Raw genomic sequence first — 25,135 nt, 5'->3', positions numbered from 1 at the left:
GGAAAGATCCCTCCCGGAGAGAGGTGTTAACTATCCTCTGGATCCAGCCATGTGTCACTTCTCTGCTGGCCTGACGCAACCAACGGCCAATGGTAGCCGAGGACACCCTGGCCCCCAATGTCCTAGGTTGGAAAGACAAAGCCCTGACCTGCGGACCCCCGCCATCTGACAGAGATAAATCTGCAAGGCACGATGCATGTCAAGGTGGTGCCAGAGCCTCTCCCTATCGCTACAGGGCACTGGACAGAAATCGGGCAGGATGATTTCCTGAGCTCTATGGAAGGGAGTGTTTACTTTCGGAAGAAAGGTAGGATCAGGCTGAAGGACCACCCTATCCTGATGAAAATGGCAAAGCTCCTCCTTGGAAGAAAGGGCGCCCAGCTCCGAAATACGCCTGGCCGAAGTGATGGCCACCAGAAAGGAAACCTTAAGGGACAAGAATCGCAAGTGAACAGACCGGAGTGGTTCGAAAGGAGACCCCGTCAACACCCTGAGAACTAGGGGCAAATCCCATGTAGGGAACCCTGTGTATGGAAGGAGGCCGGAGATTAGCCGCCCCTTTGAAAAAACGCTTGATCAAGGGAACGTGGGAAAGGGAAGAAGACCCCCCCCCCCCAGATTGAAGACAGAGCCGCCACCTGACGGTGCAGAGTGTTGTGAGACAAATCCCCGTCCAGGCCACTCTGCAGAAAGTCCAGGACGTTGGGGATAGTGTCCCTGGCAGGATCAATGCCAAGAGGGGAACACCACCGAACGAAAGCACACCATGTGGAGTTGTAAATTCGGGTCGTTGAAGGGCGCCTAGATGCCTCAATGGTACGAATAACCCCGGAAGACAAGTTCGCCCCCCTCATAAGCCGCCGTTCAAGAGCAAGGCGGTCAGATGGAGCCACGGGGGATCTGGGTGAACCAGGACCCCCTGGCGCAAGACCACCTCTTCCTGTGGAATCCTCCACGGGGGGGCCGCTGACAGTTGGACTAAGTCCGCGAACCAGGGTCTCCTGGGCCAATAGGGGCTACCACGATGACCAGAGCCTTCTCTACTACCACCTTCCTGAGGGTCCCTGGAATGAGGAGAATGGGAGGGAAGGCATAGAGCAGACCCTGTGGCCACCCGCTCCGGAGGGTGTCCGTGCCCTCTGCCGCCCGGGATCGAAAACGGGTGAGGAATTGAGGCAACTGCGCGTTCGCTGGGGTGGCAAAGAACAATAGCAATAGCAGTAGACTTATATACCGCTTCATAGGGCTTTCAGCCCTCTCTAAGCGGTTTACAGAGAGTCAGCATATTGCCCCCAACAATCTGGGTCCTCATTTTACCCACCTCGGAAGGATGGAAGGCTGAGTCAACCCTGAGCCGGTGAGATTTGAACCGCTGAACTGCTGATCTAGCAGTAGCCTGCAGTGCTGCATTTAACCACTGCACCACCTCGGTCCACTCGTGGGGTGCCAAACCGCTGACATAGCTCCTAGGACGGGTGAAGCTGCCACTCGCCGTTGTCCAGAGTCGCCCGACTCAGCCAGTCCGCCTGGTGGTTGGACAGGCCGGAGATGTGTTCCAACACCAAAGACGACAGGTGCCTCTCCAGGCACTGAGACGCAGGGCCTCTAGCCAGAGAGCCCGAGAGTGAGTCCCCCCATACGATTTATGTGGGCCTTGGCAGCCACATTGTCCATCAGGAGAAGCACATGGCGGCCCTCCACCAAGGTCCGGAAGTGCAGCAGGGCCAAGCGAGCAGCCTTCAGTTCCAACCAATTTATATTGTGTCGGAGATCTGAAGCCGTCCACATGCCCTGTGCCAAGCGGGAGCCCATCAGAGCTCCCCAACCGAACAGACTCACATCTGTGGTCACAGTCACCCTGTCTGGTTCTCAGAAGCAGCAACCCCATCGAATGGCCAGGGAGAGCCACCACCTGAGAGAAACCTTGACCCCCGCCGGAAGTCGGAGGAGCCGAAGAAAATTGCTCATCCTTCCCCTTTGGAACGGGATGAGTTCCCACTGAAGGGGATGGAGATGGAGCCTGGCCCACAGAACTATCCCTATACAAGAGACCATCTTGCCCAACAACTGTGACGAGAAGACCGAAACTGACCGACTTTTGTGCACCCTTCTTGCTAACAGCCGCAGACTCGCCTGATGGTCTGGAGACAGCCGAACCACCCCCGACATGGAGTCTATGACCATCCCCAGGTGAAGAATGAGCGTGGACGGAGACAGATGGCTCTTTGGAAAATTCACAAAGAAGCCCAGGGCCTGAAGACTCTGAATTGTAAGCTGAAGGTCCACTACCACTCAGGGGAGGGACCCCGCCTGAATTAAGACATCGTCTAGGTAGCATTGGAGCCTTATCGGGATGGAGCAGAGATGAGCCGCCAGTGCTGCCAGCACCTTCGTAAACGTACGCGGGGCGGAGGCCAACCCAAAGGGAAGAGCCCGTTACTGGTAATGGTGCTCCCCGTGGGAAAATCTCAAAAACCTGCAATGAACTGGGAGAATTGAAATATGAAGGTAGGCCTCTGTCAGGTCTATCGATGCCAAGAAATCCCCCTTCCGGATGCCCTGCAGGATAGACTTCAGGGAGGACATCTTGAAGCGTCTGTAAACCAAGAACCGGTTCAGACGCTTGTGGTCCAGAATTGCCCTCCAACTCCCTGAACTCTTTGGGACCACAAACAGGTTGGAGTAGTGGCCAAGCCCCTTTTCTCCTCGGGGAACTACCTCCACCGCCTGAATGTCGAGAAGGTGTTCTATGGCCTGATCCATAAGGCGGCGGCGCTCCAGGCTCCGAGACGGAGGGAATTAACCGGAAGAGATTCGGGGGGGGGGGGGAGAGAGAAATTCTAACTTGAGACCGTGACGAACCGTGGACCTGACCCAGGCGTCTGACATGATTTCGTCCCACCGATCTGCATAGAGAAGCAGACGGCCGCCTATGGGACGACTCGGGTTCAAGTCACTTCCCTCTGCAGTAAGGGCGACCGCCTCCACCTCGAAAGGGCCGTCGTGATTGGTGATGGAACCTGCCCCTGTCCTGGTAGGACGACCTGGAATACTGCCTGTCAGACCTGAAAGAGGAGAAACGTTGGTGATGGTCATAGTCAGGAGCCCTATAAGATTGTCTGCGATAAGGATGAGACCGAGTCTCAGGTTTTTCGCGTTGGATGGAAGGACCTTTTTCTTGTCCTTATTTTCAACAAGAATAGGATCGAGAGCCTCCCCAAAGAGATTGGGACCTTTCAAAGTGGCAGCCGCTAGATTCCACTTGGCCTTGTTATCCATCTGCCAATTTCTAAGCCATAAGAGACGGTGGGGTAACCGAGGTGGCCAACGCACTGGACACAAACTTGACTGTATCCAGGGTCGCATCCGCCGAGAATTGAGAGGCCGCAATGATTTTAGTCAGATCCTGATGGAGCCGCTCATCCTGGATCGGGATGCGATCCTGGAGCTGGTGCAGCCACATGACGGTAGTATGGTTGAAATAAGAGGCCGCCGCTGCTGACTTTATAGCCCATGCTGTGGCATTGAAATTTTTCCTCAAAGTAAGCTCAGTGCACTTATCCTCGGGTTTTAACTTATCCGCCGCGTCCCCAGATACCACCGGGGACGAAGAAACCAAGGTAGCAATGGGAGTGTCAATAACGGGCAACTGGATAGCCTGGGCAAAGGTCTGCTCCACATTGTAGAAGCGACGGTCATTGCTTCTTGGATTACAAAAATTGGAGGGGCGGGCCCACTGGTTGGTCAGGACCTCCATAAACAAGGGGGGAGCAAGAATCTCCTCCTTGTTCATAGCCGTGTTGGAAAACATGGCCATGTCTGGGTCCCTGGACGGAGGAACAGTAGGATCCCCCATCCCAATCTTAGAATCCTTGTGCAGGAGTCTTGAACATGGCCGGGGCAAACAGGCCCGAGGAAGATGGAGGATCGGGAGGGGGCGCATCCTCGTCCTCTGAAAAACCCATATCATGAGGATTCTCCTCCCCCATGACTGAGGTCTCGCTAACCATGGACGGGGAGGAAGCCCTATACTGGTGTCGGCCCAGCCCCCCTTGCAACCTAGAAGAATGGGAATTCCTGTTCCTCTGGGCAATGCCCCGCAAAATGGCTGCAGAAATAAGCCGTTTAATACCTTCAGGAAGGTGTTCCAGATCCTCCATGTCCCCATAAGAAGTGCCAGACCCCTGAGGCGCCAACCTGCGCGAAGGACGAGGCACCCTAGACGTCCCCTCCAAGGGATCTGCATACCTGTCCCCTGCCAGACTCGGGGCAACTGCAGGGGAAGAGGAAGGAGACCTCCTTCGCCCGGAATAACTGCGGCATCTGGCCCGGGAGCCCGAGGAAGAAGAGGGGCTGAAACCCCGAGTCGAAGAATGCCCAGAATGGGACCTGCTAGCTGAGACAGGCCTATCAGACTTGACCTGTCTCCCAGCCCTGGCGAAAGTCTCCTCAAGCACCTTGTGCCACCTGGCCTCCTCCCTCGTGGAGGCCCTAGAGGGGCGCTGGGTAGCCAAGGGCCTTACGAGGGGCTCCACAGGTCTGGGTCCCTGCCCCACTCCTCCCCCCAATGGGCCTTCTGCCTGGCCCTGGGGAATGACAATCCCTCCTCCATACTCCCCACTTACGTGACCTGGAAGGCGTGGAGGGATAGCGGGCCTCTGTAGGCCCCACCAGAGCCTGGGCCCTCAACGACGAGCAGGAGGGCTAGGCCGATCACCCCCGGCCTGGGCCTCGCAAAAGAACGTGCAGGCATGTAAGGCCTTGCGCACATGGTGGCAGCCAAAATGGCCGCCGAAGCTCCCCAACGGCTGGTGCGGCTAAAACAGGGGCCTAAATCATCAGCAACAGGCGCACCCGACTCTCCAGGGGTGTACTTCACAATCCGGAGGGGGGGGGGGGCAGCACAAGGCTCAACCCCCCCCAAAGCTGAGACTGCGCTGGCCTCTCAGGCGGAGCACGCGGAAGCCACCCGAATGCAAGTGGCAGCTCCGCAAACCTCGTGGGCGCCTCGTGACACTATCAGAGCCTCCTGCCGGCCTCACCGATGAAACCAGGCTCCCTGTGACAGCTGCGCTGGAGCACTGCACCCCCGCAGCCCCCGGGGATAGGCCTGAGGCTCCGGGCCTGCGGATGGGAGGTTCAGAATGCCCCACAGGGCCCTCCCCACCGCCGGAGGCAGAAAAGACTGACCCCTGGGCCGCAGCTACAAATGGAATTTCAAGTAAATTTAAGTCAATTTAAAATGTCCAATTAAACTGAATATAGTAAGCCAATTGAATCAAATAGGAAAAATATCACTAACTCTCTACTCACAAACTCAAGCAGTGCTTGGATCAAGAGACTGAGAGGAAACTGGGCTAGAAAGGCAGGAAGGAGCATTTGTTTTACTCTCAGTCTTGGACCAATCAGGCTTTGAGAATACCCACACATGACCATTCCCTCTCTTCCACTGGAAAACCAGACAGTCTACTTCTTCCAGGATCCTTTGTTGGTAAGTCACCAACACTTCCAAAGTAAGATTGTACTTCGTAATGAGGAACTGAATCTTTAGAAGAGACACATCAACTGTCCTTCAGGACAACAACCCAGAAATGTTTCACCATTCCTTTTTTCTATGATTTTTCCCCCTTCCCTGTCAACCTACAGCTCTGATATTTCCTGGTCTATGATTCAAACATTCTGAATTACTGTATTTCATTAAGACGTTTACTACTGATATGTTAATTCTGGAATTCAACAATTTTTTTCCCCAAAACATTTCAAATTCTTGTGTCTTTGGATGCCCAGAGGCCATTTTTCTAAAAAATGTCTGAAGGAAAAACAGCTGGGCTAACTCCAATTAATTCCCAAGATTGAACAGACATAGAAAACTAAGATAGCAAATACAGGTAGCTCTCGCTTACTGACTGCCTCATTAGCAGCGGTTCAAACTTATGATGTGACCAATCCTCAGATTTATGACATTTATGTTGCAGTGTCCTTTGATTGTCACAATTGGCTTCTGACAAACAAAATTAATGGAGAACACAAAAAATAAAATTGCAAGTGATAGTCAGGTGATGTTTTGCTTAAATAATTTTGGTGACTCAATGATAGAATAGAAAGTGGTGTCGTAAGCCCATTGTGGTCATATGTACCAATATGTCTTTATGCATTTGGAGGGGGAGTAGTAACTGTTACATACCGGAACGAGAAACTTCTTGACTTCTTCCATAGCATGGGCCATAAGAGCATAAGCCTCACAAGGAGGGCCAAAGACCTCAATGAAAACATGCAGATCCATGTTTAAGTGAGCATACTTTGGATCACCTCCTTTGCGCAATTCTTCTTCCTGAAGACAAAAATAAATTATAATTTATTTAATTATACTCCTTTCCTAGACGCCTTTCTTAATGTTTATCCATCAAGCACAAGATAAAGACTTATGCTACTCTGAAGAATTAGGACTGTACTATCTCTTAAAATTAAAGTGACAGAATTTGGCCATCGTTATTTTCTCATTGCAAGGCTACTAGAGGTCAAAAGAGATCCTTGAAGGTTAAATGCAGTACAGCTAGAAAGATGATAATCTTTGAATCTTTTCAGTTCTTCTCATTTCTGTAATACTGATATGCCTGGTGGCCTCACTCTTGATAATTACAAACTGGCAGCCAGAACAGAGAATTTATTGAGACAGGAATCCTAATTAATTTGGATGCCTTCTGCAAGGATAAGATCCTACTTCAGACTGATACTAATTATGTATTTTGGGGGTAGGGGAGGTAGGTGGCATTGAGGGGGTGAGGTTAATCCTTCCATATTCCTAGTGGCCACTTCATGTGTTTCATGTCCATTGGTAGTAAAAGCCTGAATAGGATTATTGCCCAGATCACTTGTGGTATTGTAAAATATTGGGGCTGCCTGAGGATTTGGAGGCAACCATCTTGAAATTATAACCCATTTTCTTAATTTCTGTGGAAACAAAAATTCAGAAACTATTTATCCAAACAAGCATTTTATAATCCGCTAATCCATTTGTAGACCCTGCAACATGCAATGTGCAGACAGAAAAATATTTTAATGAGGTATGAATCCAGGAAAGCCATTGAGGAATGAACATCAGTTCAGAGCTTAGTCACAGTACAAAGTTGCGGCTGAGAGTAGAACTTTCTCAAGACGATTCACTTAACTTCAGGAAGTACCTTTAGTTTTCAGCTATTGTGTCAATCTGCAGGTAACAAAAGGGGACAGATAGTAAATGCTGCAGTAGATGCTCCAAATTTTGTCCAGGGAGTCCTACCTTTGCCTTGTCTCTCATTGATCCCTTCCCTAGGACAGAAATCTTTGCTCCAGTTTCCTCCTGTAATCGCTTGATGGTGTTGCCTTGGGGGCCCAGTATCTTCCCAACAAAATTGAACTGAAAGAAAAGATAACTTTCCTCAGTTGACATGACAGTGGGCAGCAGAACGTTCTTATTTAAGTAGCAACTGTGCTGACTTCAGTATTCCAACCAAAAAGGAAAACAAACATTCTGAATTTTGGTATGGACTGCAAAGCAACAAGACAATTCTGCAGAGTAACTTCATTATTACATTATAGTTCTGCTTCAATTCTGAGCACATCATTCAGCAATAGCACTTGTATACCGCTTCATAGTGCTTTATATCCCTCTCTAAGGGGTTTACAGACTCAGCATAATGCCCCCAACAATCTGGGTCCTCATTTTACTGACCTTGGAAGGATGGAAGGCTGAGTCAACCTTGACCCAGTGAGAATCAAACTCTTGGCAGCTGGCAGCCGGTAGTCAACAAAAGTAGCCTGCAGTACTGCATTCTAACCAATGTGCCACAGCGGTTCTTTACTTATTAAATTACCTTCCAAATTACCATCTGCTGCATTATTTATTTTCCCTACCAAACCTATATTAAGATGTAAAAGAATAGAACCAAACTCAGGTTCAGGTCACAATTAGATGATCAGTAACGGTAGCATTTGCTTGTGAGTTACATATTGAAAAATTACATGCCTCGTATCTTTCATACCATCTTCATCACTTTTTCCTGGTTACCCATATTTTCTTCCATCTCCATTATTTTGGTGCCCATTTGCTTTTTTCCCTTCTAGCCTATGCGTATTTTGGATTGCCATTCTCTCTTCTTTTCATCCTTTCAGACACTTGCCCTTACTGGATTTTACCAGTCATATATTCAGGTCACTGCAGGAATGGATGCTGATCCCAGCCTCCTTCCCTAATCCTCTGCCCACTTTTTTTTCTACCTTTGAAATTTAATTTCTGAGGCTTCACTTTCCCTTTACAATTGTGGCAAATATAGATTGACAGTCCAACATATCTGAGAAATATCTGGTTCCCAAGAGTTTTATGCTAATAAAACTGTTACAGTTTTGTAATTTGAAAGTGAGTCTAAAGTGAAGGTAATCCTTTTCCAGATGTTAAAGGTATCTCACCTTAGGATACTGCTTGACCGGTATAAGAACTCGTTCCTTCAATTTCATGTTTTTATGAGAAAACAAGTCCAGGTAGGTCTCTTCTTCATCCTTCTTTGATTCACCTTTTTGAATTTTGTCGATTTCTAAAAAAAGACAAACCAGTTGTCAGTTGACTTCTATTATCTAAATGAAATGCATGATTTACAAAAAAAATGTTATTTATATGCATTAGCTGCATTATATATTTTATATGCTTCCCAAGACAATTCCTCTTCATTCAATATGGCTCAGATGAGCCAAAAGGTTAGTTAGACAACCATGGCTTAAAGGATACATCATTTCTCAAAATAAGTGTTATCTGGCATTAGGTAATACATTTTTACCAGAGAAATTCCATCCAACAAAGAAACTTAGTAAATCCTTCTTAATTTCACTTGATACCCCTAATGCAATTATGAAAAAATACATAATTCATATTAAGGATGAGTGAAGTACATATATTCTCAGCAGTGCCATCCAAGATAGGAAGGTCACCTTGGCTGCCCAACTAAAGCAAAGGGATGCCTAGGCAGCATAAAGAAAGATGCTAAAGTGCGATTAACTTTTTGGTGACAATAGCATTTCATTACACTTAAAAAATATAATGATACACCAATTCTTCCATTTATCAAAAAAGGACACAGGCAGACAAGATGAAATGGCTGATGATACTGAGCCAGATGATGGCCCCCTCAGGTGGGAAGGCATTCAACACACGATTGAGGAAGATCGCAGGAACTTTTGGAATATTAATGGCGTTATAAGATGTGGCTAGATTAAAGTCCTTGGAACAACTACTTACCGAGGATGCCATGAAGAAAAGAAAATCTGAAGATGTAAAGATAGAATTAAAGCAGGACATGCAATGGAAGGAGCAACATGAGAAAGCTGATCATAGTAAATGTGACTCAACTATACATAAATAACTTGTCAACGTTATTTATCAAAATCAAAGAGAACTGGAAGTAGATATTTTCAGCCAGTATGAACCTACTGGTTACCACTCAGGACATGAAAAACAAAAAAGGAATTGTTTTTATAATAAGGAAACATATAGCAAACACTAATGGGCACAAAGTAACCAAAATATCAACTAGACTTTGTAGACAACATTTTAATGTGATGGGCATCCAAACTTATCCAACCACCAATGTAGAAAAAAAGACCAATCTGAAATAGGCAGGACTTGCAAGCAAGATATGCTGTTTTGGCTGGAGACAGAAATGATTGCTACTATGTAGGCTGCTAAGAGTCACCAATGATTTGCTAACACATAAACTAGTACCAGAACATGGTTAGATCAGTAATCAGTAATCATTACCAAGTGAAAGGCTATAAGAATTGATGGAATATCTACAGAAATATAACGTAGCAAAAAACAGAAGGAGGCATAATAAATGTTCTAACTAAAATATGCTGGAAAAACTAGAGAATGACAGTGGACAATTATACCAATTTCAAAGAAAGGAGATTTAACAGAGTGCAAATGACCACATAATACAGTAGTCTTAATTTTGCCTGCTAGCAGTAATGCTCAAGATCTTCCAAAGCACATTAAAGCCCTGCATGGAAAGATAAATCATCAGTATTAAAGCTGGGTTTACCATAGAAACAGCCAAGGAATAAGAGACCAGAGAGCTAATTTGGTTTAATGGTTAAGGCACCAGGCTAAAAGCCAGGAGACCATGAGTTCTAGTCCTGACTTAAGCATGAAAACCACTGGGTGAGAACCCTCATGGGGTTGTTATGGGGGAAATAGGAGGAGGGAAGACTTTTATATAAGTTTACCATATTGAATTGAGCAGGAAATGAATGAATGAATGAATTGATTGATTGATTGATTGATTGTTGATGCCTGTTGGATGATGGAAATTTTATTTAACAAATATTCCATATGAATATTCACACACCATGATGTACTTTTAGCTAAAAAAATCAAAACTGTGTTATCAGTGGTTTGAATCAACAATTTGTAAATTGTTAATTTAAGAGATGTTGAGGACATGAAGTATTGGTTGAAGAAAACACCCAAATAAGGAAAATATTGCACTGACATGTTTTGCCAAGAACAAAAAAATTCGAATCCAATCTTTAATGTATTACTAAAAACACGTTTAAAATCAATATTTTTTTCAAAAAAGGTACAATATTCTGTTTGTTGTTTGAAAGAATAAAACATTCACTGCTATATTTCAAGTCCTATTCACTCACTCTAGAATATATATGGCTGTCATGCAAAGCATTCACATAGCCAGTAGAAAAGACTAGAAACTTCTAGACACCAGTGCTAATGAAAGAAATAAAAACTATTTGCTAGATTGAGCAAATCCTAACAGCCAACTGTGAATCATTTCAAAGAAATATAATGGGATTACATGCATACAAAAAAAGTGTATTCACTTAGCATTAGTGTGAAACAAAGTGGCTTTGTGTGCACATAAACATGGAGACAGTTAGAATCAGCTTCCAAAGTAGCTCTGAGTGTTGCAAATAATGAAAAAGCCTTAAATGATTAGCACTCCAAGCACCTGTTTTGAAAGCTTTGCACAGATCTTTAGTAAATATATTTGAGATCGCATGGGAGCGTTGGTAAGTTTTTTAATTTGGATTTTGTTTTGCAATAATACTTTTTTATTTATGTTACTGTGCTTTCAAAGCTTGCTAAAGTTTGGCTCATAAAACCCCTTGATTCAATAGATTTATAAATAGTTTAAATTTTATAGTAAACCTGACCCTTTGACATGAGACAGCTTATGAAAATATTTGTATTGATTTTTGCTGTTATTTGGTATGATGGCAAAGCTCCTTAGAGAACTTGAAGTCCAGAGTTTGTGAGGGAAGCTGTCAATTTATCTATCATTGTAATTATATTCAGGGAAAATAAAATTGGAGATAAGCCTGGATCTACATTTATTGATTTATATGCTGAAGTACTGTATATATCTTCCAACACCTACCCATCATTCAAAGTGGCTTAAACCACATCACAATAAAGCAACAATGCTTAGGGAAAAAAGCATATGAGAGGAAAAATGTTGAGCAGATAAAAATTATATACAAGCAAAATTTATCCAGCTAGGCAGAAGGTCTGACAGAATAGTTTTCACCAGTTAGGCATCAGAGAACCTCCGAATCTGCCTGTGGTAATAAAAACATCCTTTCTCATAGTCCATTATCCATTCCCCAGGAAGATTATACATAAAAGCTATTCAACCAGCAGATTTTGAGTAGTTGTCCCACTGATATGCAAGACACAAACTAAATCAGAATTATCTACAGATAAGTAATCTGAAAAAACAATCTATGAACTGGGAGACTGGAATCTAAAGGAAATTAAGGAGGAAAAATAGAGGGGAAGGGTACATTGTATAGATCAGAGGTCCCCAAAGACTTGTGGATTTCAGCTTCCAGAATTCTCTGGGAATAGCTGGCTGGAGAATTCTGGGAGTTGAAGTCCACAAGTCTTAAAGTTGCAAAGTTTGGGAACCTCTGGTATAGATAACAAGAATTTTGATTGGATCAAAACCTCATAGCTCGTATATTAAATTCTAATGCATATTTGAATGAGCCATATCCTTACTAATGTATTAAGAATTTATAAGAATTCAATTTTAATTTGCTTAACTATATATAATACACAACATGTACTACAGCATGTTGAGTTTTAAAGCCCTATTTTTCAACCAAATGCTTCATTTTGGCTCCTTTGCACAGCTTTATCTTTTTCTGGAATTTCTGGGATTCAAAAAAGGTGAAGAGGAGGAATTCCTTTAAGTGCTAAATGCTTTAAACGAACTTTGTTAGCCTAAGCAAACAAAACAAGGGATTTTTTTTTTTTTTGCTTCTAATCACTGTAATAATAAAAATGTTGTTCACATTTTTGCATTCTGATGCCTAAAAGAAAAGCAACTTTTACCAAAGTCAACAAGAGAGCTCAAGGTCAAAGACGGGTTCCTCTGAGGGATAAATGAAATGAAATAAATAAAAAGCATCAAGTAAATAAAAAATAAGCCCTTATTTACAATTTTTCAGAAATAAGCAAGGCTACCATTTTTTCCTACAAATTTCACATCTCAACTCAGCTAGAAAAGGGAAAACCTTCTGTGTTCAACCATCAGCAATTCTTTAATATAGCCTCTGTTGATGTAATAGGGCTATTTTTAACCCTAAATGCTATGGAGGGGGAGCCTGGTAAATATGCCCGCAACAGAAAACCCGTCTCTACACTGTCCCAGTTTCCCCATGAAAAAAAAAATCACATAGCAATTAATCTTTTAAAAACCCTTCAATAGTATTAGCAGAAGTTGCTTTAAATATTAGTTGCTATACAGCAGCTGCCCCCAAACTTTTGCACACCGGGAACTGGTTCCAGGGAGAAAGATTTTTCCCCCAGAGAAGGTGTGGTGTTAGAGAAGAACAGAAGAGAACAGAGCTAGAAGGGACCTTCGAATCCAGCCCCCTGCTCAAGCAGGAGAACTTATATCATTTCAGACAAATGACTGTCTAGTCCAGGGATGGCGAACCTATTTGGCACAAAGCCAGAAACCCAACGACCAGCTAGCCGTTGTGCATGTGCACCTCGGAAACCCGATGACCAGCTTGTCGGCATGCATGTGCCCCTTGGAAACTCAACAACCAGTTGGCCGGTGCACGTGTGCACGTCAGAAAGCTGGGGGCTTCAGAAAGCTGAGCTGAGGCAACGGTACGTGCACACAGAGAGGGCTCTGTGTGCCCCCTCTGATATGCATGCCATAGGTTCGCCATCACAGGTCTAGTCTCTTCCCGAAAACTTCCAGTGATGGAGTGCCCATGATTTCTGAAGGCAAAATTTTGTATGCTGCCTGCATCCCACGGATGGGGTTTTTGCTTGTCCCTGGTGTACAGGAACTGGTAGTGGGAACTATTTATCAAAGAGAAAAGTACTGTACAATTAATGTATGAAAGAAGAAAGAAAGAGAAGCATCCATTTCCTGACATACATGTTTACCAATTCAGCCCAGTGGCTGGGTAAGCTGCCCTCTCTTGATGTGGATCTTACATACAGGGATACATTTGGGCAGAAAACATTCAAAGAGAGGGCAAAGTCCAAAAACAGGGTCACAAGGAAATAAAGAGTTGAAAAGCCTGTTTGATATTGCCAAATAAACAGGATAAAACAAGGTAAAACTATACTCAGCCAGCAAGGCTCTCTATTATTGGTGGAAATGGAATTTAACTGGCAGAATTTAACTTTCCACTTTAAGGCTTGTTGCCTTTGAAACATTTATTCCTTTGAGGAATAAACGACTTTGCCCTTACAAGTATTGCTTTCCCTAAGCATCAAAAGTTGGTGTTTTTACATAAAGAAGGCTTTCTGAAAAGTAAGCACTCATTTCCAATTCTTCAGAAAGGAATAAATGTGTCAAAAGCAACAAGCCTTAAAGCGGACATGAAACTTAGAGATGGGAATTATTCTGACATTGTTATATTCTGCAGTCTAGCAACCCAGAAGACAACAGGGAACAACAAGCAACTGATAGAAAAGGGATAATTGTCCAGAAGTTAATTGTAGAAATCAATAATTTAGGATAAGTTCTTCAATTGTTTTCTATCTATGTTTCAGCAAATGGAATTTAGTGCTGTGAAGTAATTGACTTCCTCCCTAAACCCTGTATTAAAAGAATATGTAAAACGCTTCTCATCGGTAAGAACATACTGTAAACTGAAAATAAATAAATAGCATGCCATCCAGCAAAATTAAACTACAGATCTTTCAACTTGTTTGGAAAAGGAAATAAATTTCATTTCCATGTAGTTTTCTTGGTTCTCAGAGCAAGAACACTTCTACCTTGAGAGAAGAAAAGCAAAGCAAGTAACACATGCTGGTTCTTTGTTCTGACTACAGCGCTAATTTCCAGCCAGTTAGACTCACTTGATGTAAGAAGATCCTGAAAGCACAACAGCTGCACTGTTGCGATTAGATCCTATTAAAATGGGGAAGGGGGTGCTAGTGAGACAAAGACTGCCATTTCCACTCTGGTTGGTTCCAGAAGCATGAAACAAGGATTGATGCAGATATGCATACCAATGGCAAAGACAGACTACAAAGCTGTCTGTCTCTGCAGGAGAAGAGGGTATGCTGAAAAATCTCCTTTGAAATTATGTTCTCTAAAACATAAAGGAATTCTTAGTTTTGTCTTTTTAAATCAATGTTTTACAAATAATTAGCATCAGCTTTTCTGTACCAATGGTTAGAGTTACTATTATAATTCTTCAGAACAGATCCACTGCTATTACAGTGTGTTGGGGAAAAAAACAGGTAAAAACATCTTTCCATGGCAGTGCTCCAAAAGAAATTCCATGCTGGAAAATCACAAAGGAAATGCAGGAGAGAAAGACTCTATGGCCTAGATCCCATTTCCAACTGAAAGAGAGGGAATCAGCATGGAAATATTGTAACAAATCAAACTAAGACCTTAATATTCTTCAAAAGGAGTCGTAGCCTTCTTCTAAGGAAAGAAAGGCAGTTAAAAATAGCCTATTCACAATATAGTCAAAGGAACAAAAGACATTCTTCATCTACATCAACTCATTAGCTGTATTTACAAAACCACCTAAGTAAATCTGCAGTACAATCCTACTTAGGTGGGAAGGTTTTAGCAAAGCAGTTTGGAAGAGATTAAAGTCAGTATCTGGTAATGGAAGCAGTTGTAAAGATTTTCTGGAAAAATAGCTGGATTAACCTATTACCACAAACAGAGTTTTGGATGCACCATAAGGTTACAGTGCTGAATATTTTTTGTTTTTTGAGTGCAGAAAAATACTCATTAAAATCTTCTGTGATCACTATAGGTATAGAAGTGCTGAAATTGTCATTATACATAATTTGATACTTTTTGATACCAGACTTTTGCTAAATCCGTTTGTGAACTACTCCACAAAAACTTACATTGTAACACACAAACAGAGGTTTGTTCAAGTATACTTTATTACATTTGAAGGCTGGAAGCCCAAACATTTGATGACCAAAACATGCAGCCTAAATTTTAGTATGCAAACTTGAGTCACAATACTTCCAAACTTATGTTCATTGAATACAGTGTTGTAAATAATCAGCAAATGGATTTTAATCAGAACTTTATTATTTAAAACACTCATTTTCATAAGAATCTCAGGCATCAAGCACAGAGAAAAAAATAAGCAACCCAGAATTAACTTAATCTAAGTTGTTGATTGCTGTTCCTAACTACAAAAGAATCTTTGATGTTAAAACCACATTGACAGGTATTTAATATTTTCACATGGTATGTATGTGTGAAAAAGAACTACTTTTCCTACCCATAGGAAAATAATTCATGTATATAAACAAACAGATAAAATATCTGCTTAGCATGTCACAACTATAGCTACACCACTATCTGTATTGGCACTGGTGCTTTAAGAAAGCAATATTGTCAAAAGAGGTACAAAATGCCTTGCATGATCTGTCATACTTTCAAGCCAGCCCAAGGCTAAATCTTTCTGAAAAGGGAAAGGGCCAGGCGGAGGATTCAGTTTTATTAACTGAGATCTGCCCTCTTAAATCACTTTCAGATAGCCTGACCAGAAAGGGAATGGAGGAGAGAGTCCTGCTCTCCATACCACGCCTGTCCCCAACCCCTTGACGATGACGACTCTGGAATCCTCCTTCCAACCATGGAGCTAAAAGGTCCAAAGAAATTACATGCTGGGAAAGCACAAAGGAAATGCGGGGAGAGGAAGACCCTATGGCCTGGGGATCCCGTTTCCAAATGAAAGAGAGGCCACCCACATGGAAATATTGTAACAGATCAACTCTAACATCTTCATATTCTCCGAAAGGAGTCATCCCCTTCTTTTAAGGATTTACAAACCTGGCAACTTTAAGATTGGTAGACTTCAACTCCCAGAATTCTCCAGCAAGCATAGCTGAGCTGGAGAATTCTGGGAGTTGAAGTCCATCAGTCTTAACAGTTGCCAAGTTTGGTAACCTTGGCCTTAGAAGGTGGTGATGGCTCCTTTAGGAGAATATGAAGATCTTTATTAAAGTTGCCAAGTTTGAAGACCTCTGCTCTAAGGGAAGAAAGGCAGTTGAAAAAATTGCCCATTCACAATATAGTCAAAGAAACTTTTTTTCTCCACAACCTGGACGATGGAGAAAAATCTCCAGATTTCCCCCCCTCCAAAGGGGGGAAGATCACATCAGATCAGATTAACAATAGTGGGAAGGGACCTTGTAAGGTCATCTAGTCCAATCCCCACCCCCCTCAAGCAGGAGACATAGAACGTGAAACAATAGTTGGAAGGGATATTTGAAGGTCATCTAGTCCAACCCCCCCAACAGGAGACATAGAACCTAAAACAATAGCTGGAAGGGACCTCTGAAGGTCATCTAGTCCAACCCCCTGGTCAGGCAGGAGACCCTACCCCATTATTTCTGGCCAATGGCAGTCCAATCTCTTCTTGACGGCCTCAAAGGGATGAAGCCGGGGCCCGCCCACCCCCGAGGCATCTCCGCCCGAGGGAGAGAAGCCTGGCGCCGCTTTTACCTGCTTGCAGCAGCTGCATGGCGTGGGTGAAGGAGGGGTCCAGGCTGTCCTTCTCGGCCATCAGCTCGGGCAAGTACTTGTTCTCGGGCTCCGCCTTGGCCGCGGAGACGGCGCCGGGCATCAGCGGGGTGGGAGCCGCGCTGGGCGCCGGCGGGGCCGAGCTGGTGGCCGAAGGCGGCAAGAGCGGCGGCGGCTGAGGCCCGCGCGCTCCCCCGCCGCCGCCTCGGGCCGGCCGCCTCGGGGAAGCCGCCGCCTGAGGCGACTGGAGCCGGGCCACCCCGGCGGGGCCCGGCGGCCGGCCCAGGCGAGCCGCGGCGGCGGCGAGGTCCTCGCGGCGCTGCATCCGCGGCCGAAGGAGCGGCAAAGGCGCGCGAGGGAACAGGGTTGCCACGCCGACGGAGCTCCGGGGCCACCGGGGCGGGAAGCGGAAAGAGGAGGGGGACGCGGCTCCCGTGCTTAAGCTTCCGGCCTTTCTCTCCGCCGCGCGCCAACTACGGCCGCCGCCAACCGCTCCTCGAGTCAACGCCCGATTGCGCTTGCGCAGGACTCGCCGAGGCACCCTCCGCGCAGGCGCACCCGAGGGCCACTTGGCCGAAAAGCGAGACAACCCCCAACTCCAGACCCAGGCGCGCAGGCGCCGTCTTAGCTGGAGGGCGACGCCTCTTTTTCTCCGCGCACATGCGCACCAGGGCCTAGCGAGATCTCTTTGTCGGGGTGGAGCACATGGTTGCCTTCTGGTAGCCTCTCCGGTCTTGTGAGGAGGCGGAATCGGGCGAGATCGGGATTGTCCTTGTTCTCGTTGCAAGGAAAAACACAAATGATGCTTTGGGAATGTTATTCGGGATAAATGAGACATTGCAGAGCATTGCAGAGATGTAGTGCAGAGACGGGCCTTTTAAGCTTCCTTTGAGAAAGCTAAATTTATCTAAGTGGGGGAGAGAAAGGGAGAGGAAAGGAGGGAGAGAAGGAAGCAAAAGGGAGGAAAAAAGTAGGGGAGAGAAATATATAAGAAATATATGAACATAGAAGGATATAAGATGTATAGAAATAAGTACATTGAAAGAGTAATATGTATAGAAGAAATATAAGTATGTTAACCATATGAGTATATGAAAACTACGTGAAAATAGAGATATAGATATATAAAGATATACACATACGAATAAAAAGTATAATGGAGGCTTAAAGATGTGGAAAAACTTTAAAATTTATTTTTTTAAAAAAGAAGAGGAAATAGAGAAGAGAGGGACGGTAGAGGGAAGGAAGGAGGTAGGGAAGAGGAGAGGGAGAGGAAGCAAGGCGGTGGTGGAATAGGATATAATATGGTGTATGGAAAGCAGAAGAAAGAGCAAATGAGAGTTGTGGGTGGATGGTAAGAGGAATTGATACAATATTGGACAATACAAAATAATGCTGGTTAAGATGTAATGGTATACTTATGATTCTTTGTATGAAAATAAAAAAAAGCTAAATTTATTTCCGTCTGCTTGATAGGCTAGTGGTATACCGTAATGTCATTTATTTTTGCACCATGAAGTACATAGTTTTGGCTAAAAGAAAAACATGGTTTCCTGAACTTCAAAAGGAGGCATGGGTGCTATGCTAAAATGCTAGTATCTTTATTAAACAGCAAATAATATGACCACATTGCTTAGTGGAAGTAAACTGGGTCCCAATTGCTGTCATAACTTGTAGACTACCTGTTAAAAGCTTGGCACAAGAGGGCCATCTTGGCTGATATTTAAAATGTCCTGGAAGGGGGGGGTGGATTTCCCAAAGTATCGGAGCCATCTGGGCTATTTCCCTGTAACCTCTTTTGGCTACAGCAGAGTTCCCCAATTCTGGTGAGGGAGGGGGGAAAGAAGAGGGGATGATTTTGTGGGAGGGGCAAGCGCATGTGCATGTGACATTCGCAACATTTGCGAGAGTGGATGCGAGTGCCTGCAATGACGCAAGTGAGGCCGTGTGCGCACGCAGAGGTGTGCACACTCACTGGCCCCTTGTGCAGCCCAGTGGCAATTAGCCTGTGGCCCGGGAGTAGGCTGTGGTTCACAGGCTAGGAAGCCTTGGGGGGACTTTTAATGATCCTCGTAAGAAGTTCTTCCTGGCAAGCACATTTGGCTTGTGCAGGCAAGGCTGCATTTGTTGTATGGATGTGATATGCAGTAGCTTTCTTTTAGAGTGTTCTTAAATCTTTTCTGTCTAGTTTTCAGCTGGGGATTTCCTTGAGGTTTCTCATCCAATCTGATAAGTATTTTTCCCTAACACCCTCCTTTTAGATCAGGGGTGTCAAACTGGATTTTCTCTGCGGGCCTGTGGGAGCAGGAAAATGGGACAGACTCCTCCTGTAGCACCCTGCCGTTTTTGGCCAGCAAAGTTATGCTGGAGGCTGAAAATGGGCCGTGGGGGGGTGCACTCTCACCGCCAAGGTACCGTGGGCCAGTCCTTTGATATTTCCAGGCCCGCACCAGGGGCTACATTTAGGCACCCGGCAGGCCAGATGCTTCACGTCGGCCTTGAGTTTGACACCCCTGTTCTAGGTCTACTGCAGATAGAATGATGACGCACACACCCAATTTAAGGATCCTTGTAATAAATGGATATACATGTAGTGCTTGACTTAAAACCATTTGTTTCGCAATCATTCAAACTTAACACTGAAAAAGTGACTTACAACCGGTCCTCGCACTTACAACCATTGCAGCTGACAGAGATGAAGAAGATAGCATTAGGGCCATCCTCAGTGGACAAATTCTTCAGTATTGCTGACATGCAGCTATCAAAAGGGGCAGATCTTGCATTGCTGCATCTGCCATTTTGCCCTTTTTCAACACCAGCAAACTCTTTGGTGCAACAGTTCTCTCCTTCAATATCTTCGGATCAATTCCATCCCCCTAAAGCAGGGGTCCTCCAACTTTTTAAACAGGGCCAATTCATGGTCCCTCAGACTGTTGGGGCAGGGGGCGGACTGGCTGGGTGGGCATAGCTAGGTAGTCATGTGACTGGCTGGGTGTGACTAGATCATGTGACTGATTCTGTTTGTTTTTTGGGTGAGTTTTTATTCAATCTGGTTTTCTATTTCAGTTTCAGTTTCAGTTTTAATTTATTTGTATGTCGCCCTTTTCCCTGAAGGGACTCAGGGCGGCTCACAACTCAAAGGGAGGGGAAAAACAAACAGAATTACAAAAAACATAAAAGCCATACATAGTTAAAAACACAACAATCATACCATTCAAAGTGGGGCAGCAAGTCTTTAGCCCCAGGCCTGTCGGAACAGCCAGGATTTAAGGGCTATGCAGAAGGCCTGGAGGGTGGTGAGGGTACGAATCTCCACAGGGAGTTCGTTCCAGAGGGTCGGAGCAGCCACAGAGAAGGCTCTCCTCCGGGTAGTCGCCAGTCTACACTGGCCAGCTGATGGAATTCGGAGGAGGCCTAGTCTGTGGGATCTAATTGGTCTAGTGGAGGTAATTGGCAGTAGGCGGTCTCTCAAATACTCTCAAGTATTTGGCTAATTGGGCTCTTTAAATTCCTTTACAAATCCTAAATTGTTCTGCTGCGGCCCCAAGGGACAGATTTCTGCCTCGGGCGGCTGGGGGAGGGCCCTGTGGGGCAGTTTCTCTCCCCCCTCCCCACAGGCCAGGAGCTTCAGCTGGATCCCCGGGGTGCGGGGGTGCCAGCTCCTTATCGGCTGCTTAGAAGCAGCCTCGTTTACAGCAGCAGCGTCAGGAGCGTCTCCGGAGCCTCGTGGAGCGCGCGGCTCACCCGCTTCACAGCTGATCGCTCCGGAGCAACTGCCGAACCACGAGCTCTCTCTAAACTGCCGTGGGGAAGAGCGGGGGTGAGGAGAGCGTGTGTAGGTGCCGTGTGGCTCTCCCCGCTTCGAAATTACGCGGCGCCGGCTCCAGGAGCACGGCTGGGCATCTGAACTTTTGGGAGCGGCGTTTCTCCTGCGCACGGAGTTCCGGTGGCCATCTTGAGGGCTGCCACGTGCGAGAGGCCTTTCGATTTAAAACGCGGTCAGTGCAGGCCTAACATGGGGCCTTCAGCCCAGATTCCCCACAGGCTTTCAGGCCCTGGTTTCCGGTGGGACTTTGGAGGCCTGGTTCCTGCTCCCTTCGTCGGACACGTGAGTGGGGAATGGACGAGGGAGCGGAGATGCCCCAGGGCCAGGTGGCAGGCCCCACTGGGAGTGAGGAGGCCTTGGATCAGACGGGGGGGGGCTCTCCCCCAGGAATCCCTACCCACTAGGCGCCCTTCTCGATCCTCTACTAGGGAGGAAGCCAGGCGTCATAGGGCACTGGAGAAGACCTTTGCCAGGGCAGAGAGATAGGTCCAGTCCTCCAGGCCTTCGCCCAGAGACAGATCCAGATCTCCCCTTGGGCCTATGTCCGGCAGGTCTTCCCTTAGGGGGTTTAGCCCGGCATCTTCCTCTAGCTCCCCTGGTAGGCCTCACGCTTTTTCCAGGAGAGGGCGCTCTCCATCCCCTGTAGATGATCCCCTGGAAGGTTCGTCCAGGGGCCCCTGTTCTTCACAAAGGTTGGCCCCTCAGGGCCCTGCTTCTACTTATGGGGATATGGAGGATCTGGATAATCTCCCTGAAGGGATCAAAAGGCTTATTTCTGCAGCTATTACTAGGGGCATTGCCCAGCGAGACAAGGGCTCCTTTTCTTCTAAGCATGGAGGGCTAGGCAGGGTTCAGTATCGGGCCTCTTCTCCTTCCATGGTCAGTGAGGCTTCTTTTTTGGGGGGGGAGTTACCCCAGGAGATGGGATTCTCGGATGATGAGAATACCACCATTTCTGAGGAGCTTTCTTCCAAGGTCCTCTTTGTGCCCGCCATGTTTAAAATTTTCTTGGATAAGGCGAGGCAGACTACCAAGGTCGGAACTGGGAATCCTTCAGTGCCCCCCCCCAGGGACCCCGACATGGTCATGTTCTCTGCCACGGCCACCAACAAGGAGGAGATTCCTGCCCCTCCCTTGTTTTTAGAGGTGCTGACGGACCAGTGGGCTCGTCCTTCCAATTTTTCTTCTCCCGGCAGTACTGACCGTAGGCATTATAACGTTGAGCAGACCTTTGCTCAGGCCATTCAGCCCCCGACAGTTGACACCCCTGTGGCCGCTCTGGTTTCCTCCTCCCCGGTGGTATCGGGCGATGCGGCGGACAAGATAAAGCCGGAGGATAAGCGTGCAGAGCTTACCTTGCGGAAGAACTTCAACGCCACCGCGTGGGCTATTAAGTCGGCGGCCTCGGCTTCTTACTTTAACCGTGCCACTGTCATGTGGCTTAAGAAGCTTCAGGAGCGCGTTCCCATACAGGAAGACAGGATCCATCAAAATCTGGTCAAGATCCTGGCAGCCTGCCAGTTCTCAGCTGATGCGACCTTGGATACGGTCAAGTTTGCTTCCAGTGCCCTGGCCACCTCTGTCACCTCCCGTAGGCTCCTGTGGTTACGCCACTGGCAGATAGACAACAAGGCGAAATGGGATCTGGCGGCTGCCCCCTTCAAAGGGCCGATCTTTTCGGGGAGGCCCTTACTCGCATTCTAGTGGAGGATAAGGACAAAAAGAAAGTCCTTCCCTCCACGGCTAAGAAGGCCGAGAACAAGTCGCGTCCTTTCCGTAGGCAACGGTATAGGGCTCCCAGTTACGGCTATAACCAGCGCTTCTCTTCTTTCCCTTCTGACAGGCAATTCTCTGGGCAGGCCTTTCAAGACAGGAGTCGCTTCCAGGGCCAGTCTCGACGGCCCTTTTGTGGAGGAGGCAGCAGTCCCTACCGCAGAGGGAAGTGACTCGAACCCAAGTCGTCCTATCGGCGGCCGCCTCGCTCTTTATGCAGACCGGTGGGACGAAGTCACGTCGGACACCTGGGTCCGAGCCACGGTTCGTTACGGGCTCAGGTTAGAATTTCTCTCCACTCCTCCAAACCTCTTCCGGTCGTTCCCTCCGTCCCATAGTCGGGAGCGCCGTCGCCTGATGGTTCAGGCGATCGCCCACCTCCTCGAAATTCAAGCTGTGGAGGCGGTTCCCGCAGGGGAACGGGGCCTGGGCCACTACTCCAATCTCTTCGTGGTCCCGAAGAGCACGGGGGGCTGGAGAGCAATTCTAGACCTCAAGCGCCTGAACAGATTCCTGGTGTACAGGCGATTCAAAATGTCATCCCTCAAGTCTATTCTTCAAGGTATCAGAAAGGGGGATTTCCTGGCCTCCGTGGACCTCACGGAGGCCTATCTTCACATTCCCATCCTGCCCGCTCATCGCCGGTTCTTGAGGTTCTCTCACGGCTCCCGCTATTACCAGTACAGGGCTCTACCCTTTGGCCTGGCCTCGGCCCCGCGGACCTTTACAAAGGTCCTGGCTGCTCTGGCGGCTCATCTGCGATCTTGCCGGTTCATCTCCAATGTTATCTAGACGATGTCTTAGTTCAGGCGGGATCCCTGCCTCAGGCTGTCTCAGATCTTCGGCTCACCATTCGGAGCCTTCAGGCCCTGGGGTTCTCGGTGAACTTCGACAAGAGCCATCTTACTCCCTCCACTCGCATCCTGCATCTGGGGACAGTCATAGATTCCAGGTTGGAGGTGGTGCGTCTGTCTCAGGAGAGGCAGGTAAGCCTCCGTCGTCTGGCGGAAGGCGTTCGCGCAAGGCGGTCCACTTCCATCCTCTCTCTGTCACAGTTGTTGGGCAAGATGGTCTCTTGCATCGGGATTGTTCCGTGGGCCAGGCTTCATCTCCGGCCCCTTCAGTGGGAATTCATCCCCTTTCAGAGGAGACGCCTGAGCAATTCTCTTCGGTCTCTCCGCATCTCGGCGGGAGTCCGTGCCTCCCTGGCGTGGTGGCTTTCCCCGGCCATTCAGCGGGGGTGTTGTATCTGGGAGCCGGACAGGGTGACCGTCACCACGGACGCAAGTCTGTTCGGGTGGGGGGCTCTGGTGGGCTCCCAGATGGCGCAGGGCAGATGGACGGCCACGGACCTCCGCCACAACATCAATTGGCTGGAGCTGAAGGCTGCGCGGCTGGCCCTGAGTCACTTCCACTCCTCGGTGGAGGGGCGCCACGTTCTCCTCCTGACAGACAATGTTGCCACCAAGGTGCACATCAATCGTCAGGGTGGGACCCACTCGAGAGCTCTCTGGCTGGAGGCTCTGCGGTTGGGGTCCTGGGCAGAGAAGCACCTGCAGTCCCTGGTGTCGGAGCACATCTCGGGGCTCTCCAACGTCCAGGTGGACTGGCTCAGTCGAGCGACTCTGGACAACGGCGAGTGGCAACTCCACCTGTCGCTGTTCCGGAGGATCTGTCGACGGTTCGGGCCCCCTCAGGTGGACCTGTTTGCGTCTCCTGAGAATTCCCAGCTTCCGCGGTTCTTCACCCGTTTCCAGTCCAGTTCAGTGGAGGGCACGGATGACCTCAGGAGCCAGTGGCCTCCGGGCCTTCTCTATGCCTTTCCTCACATTCCACTCATCCTGGGGACCGTCAGGAAGGTGGTGGCGGAAGGGGCCTTGGTCATTCTGGTGGCCCCGTTTTGGCCCAGGAGGCCCTGGTTCGCGGACCTGGTACAGCTGTTGGTGGCTCCCCCGTGGAGGATTCCGCAGGGGGAAGTGGTCTTGCGGCAGGGGGCTCTGATTCACCCGGAGCCCCAGTGGCTCTAGCTAACCGCGTGGCTCTTGAACGGCGGCTTCTGAGGGGGGCTCATCTGTCTTCCAGGGTCATTCGCACCATCGAGGCGCCCCGGCGCCCCTCGACGACCCGCATTTATAACTCCACCTGGGCGGCTTTCATCCGATGGTGCTCCCCCAGAGGCATTCCTCCCGATAGGGCCACCATTCCCAACGTCTTGGATTTCCTTCAGAAAGGTCTTGAAGACGGGCTTTCGCAGAACACCTTGCGTCGCCAGGTGGCGGCTCTGTCTTCGGTCTTGGGGGGGGGCGGGGTCTTCTTCCCTTTCCCAGTTACCCCTGATCAAACTTTTCCTTAAAGGGGCGGCAAATCTCAGGCCTCCCCCCGTTCACAGGTTCCCCACGTGGGATCTTCCCCTGGTCCTCAGGGCATTGACGGGAGCTCCGTTTGAACCCCTCTGTTCTGTGCACTTATGGTTCTTGTCGCTGAAGGTGGTTTTCCTGGTGGCTAT

The 25,135-nt window shown here is 47.5% G+C and overlaps 1 protein-coding gene across 2 annotated transcripts in view; it reads right to left on the bottom strand.

Annotated features, from left to right (window-relative positions):
- KHDRBS1 (KH RNA binding domain containing, signal transduction associated 1) overlaps window positions 1–17,556 on the bottom strand; it is a 39,417-nt gene extending 21,861 nt beyond the window's left edge. For both annotated transcript variants that reach the window (XM_087727755.1, XM_014061770.2), the window contains exons 1-4: window positions 17,013–17,556; window positions 8,446–8,570; window positions 7,280–7,396; window positions 6,185–6,331 (exon numbers count right to left, since the gene is read on the bottom strand). In XM_087727755.1, the coding sequence (XP_087583881.1) occupies window positions 6,185–6,331; window positions 7,280–7,396; window positions 8,446–8,570; window positions 17,013–17,355 (732 nt within the window). In that variant the 5' untranslated portion in view covers window positions 17,356–17,556. The remainder of the gene's footprint in view (window positions 1–6,184; window positions 6,332–7,279; window positions 7,397–8,445; window positions 8,571–17,012) is intronic.
- Between the last annotated feature and the right edge of the window lie 7,579 nt (window positions 17,557–25,135).

This window comes from Thamnophis sirtalis, unplaced genomic scaffold (assembly GCF_051295495.1).
Source record: "Thamnophis sirtalis isolate CommonGarterSnake01/CBP01778 unplaced genomic scaffold, rThaSir2_p1.2 scaffold_13, whole genome shotgun sequence".
In the NCBI taxonomy this organism is placed as follows: domain Eukaryota; kingdom Metazoa; phylum Chordata; class Lepidosauria; order Squamata; family Natricidae; genus Thamnophis; species Thamnophis sirtalis.
This window is presented reverse-complemented; position numbering and strand designations above follow the sequence as displayed.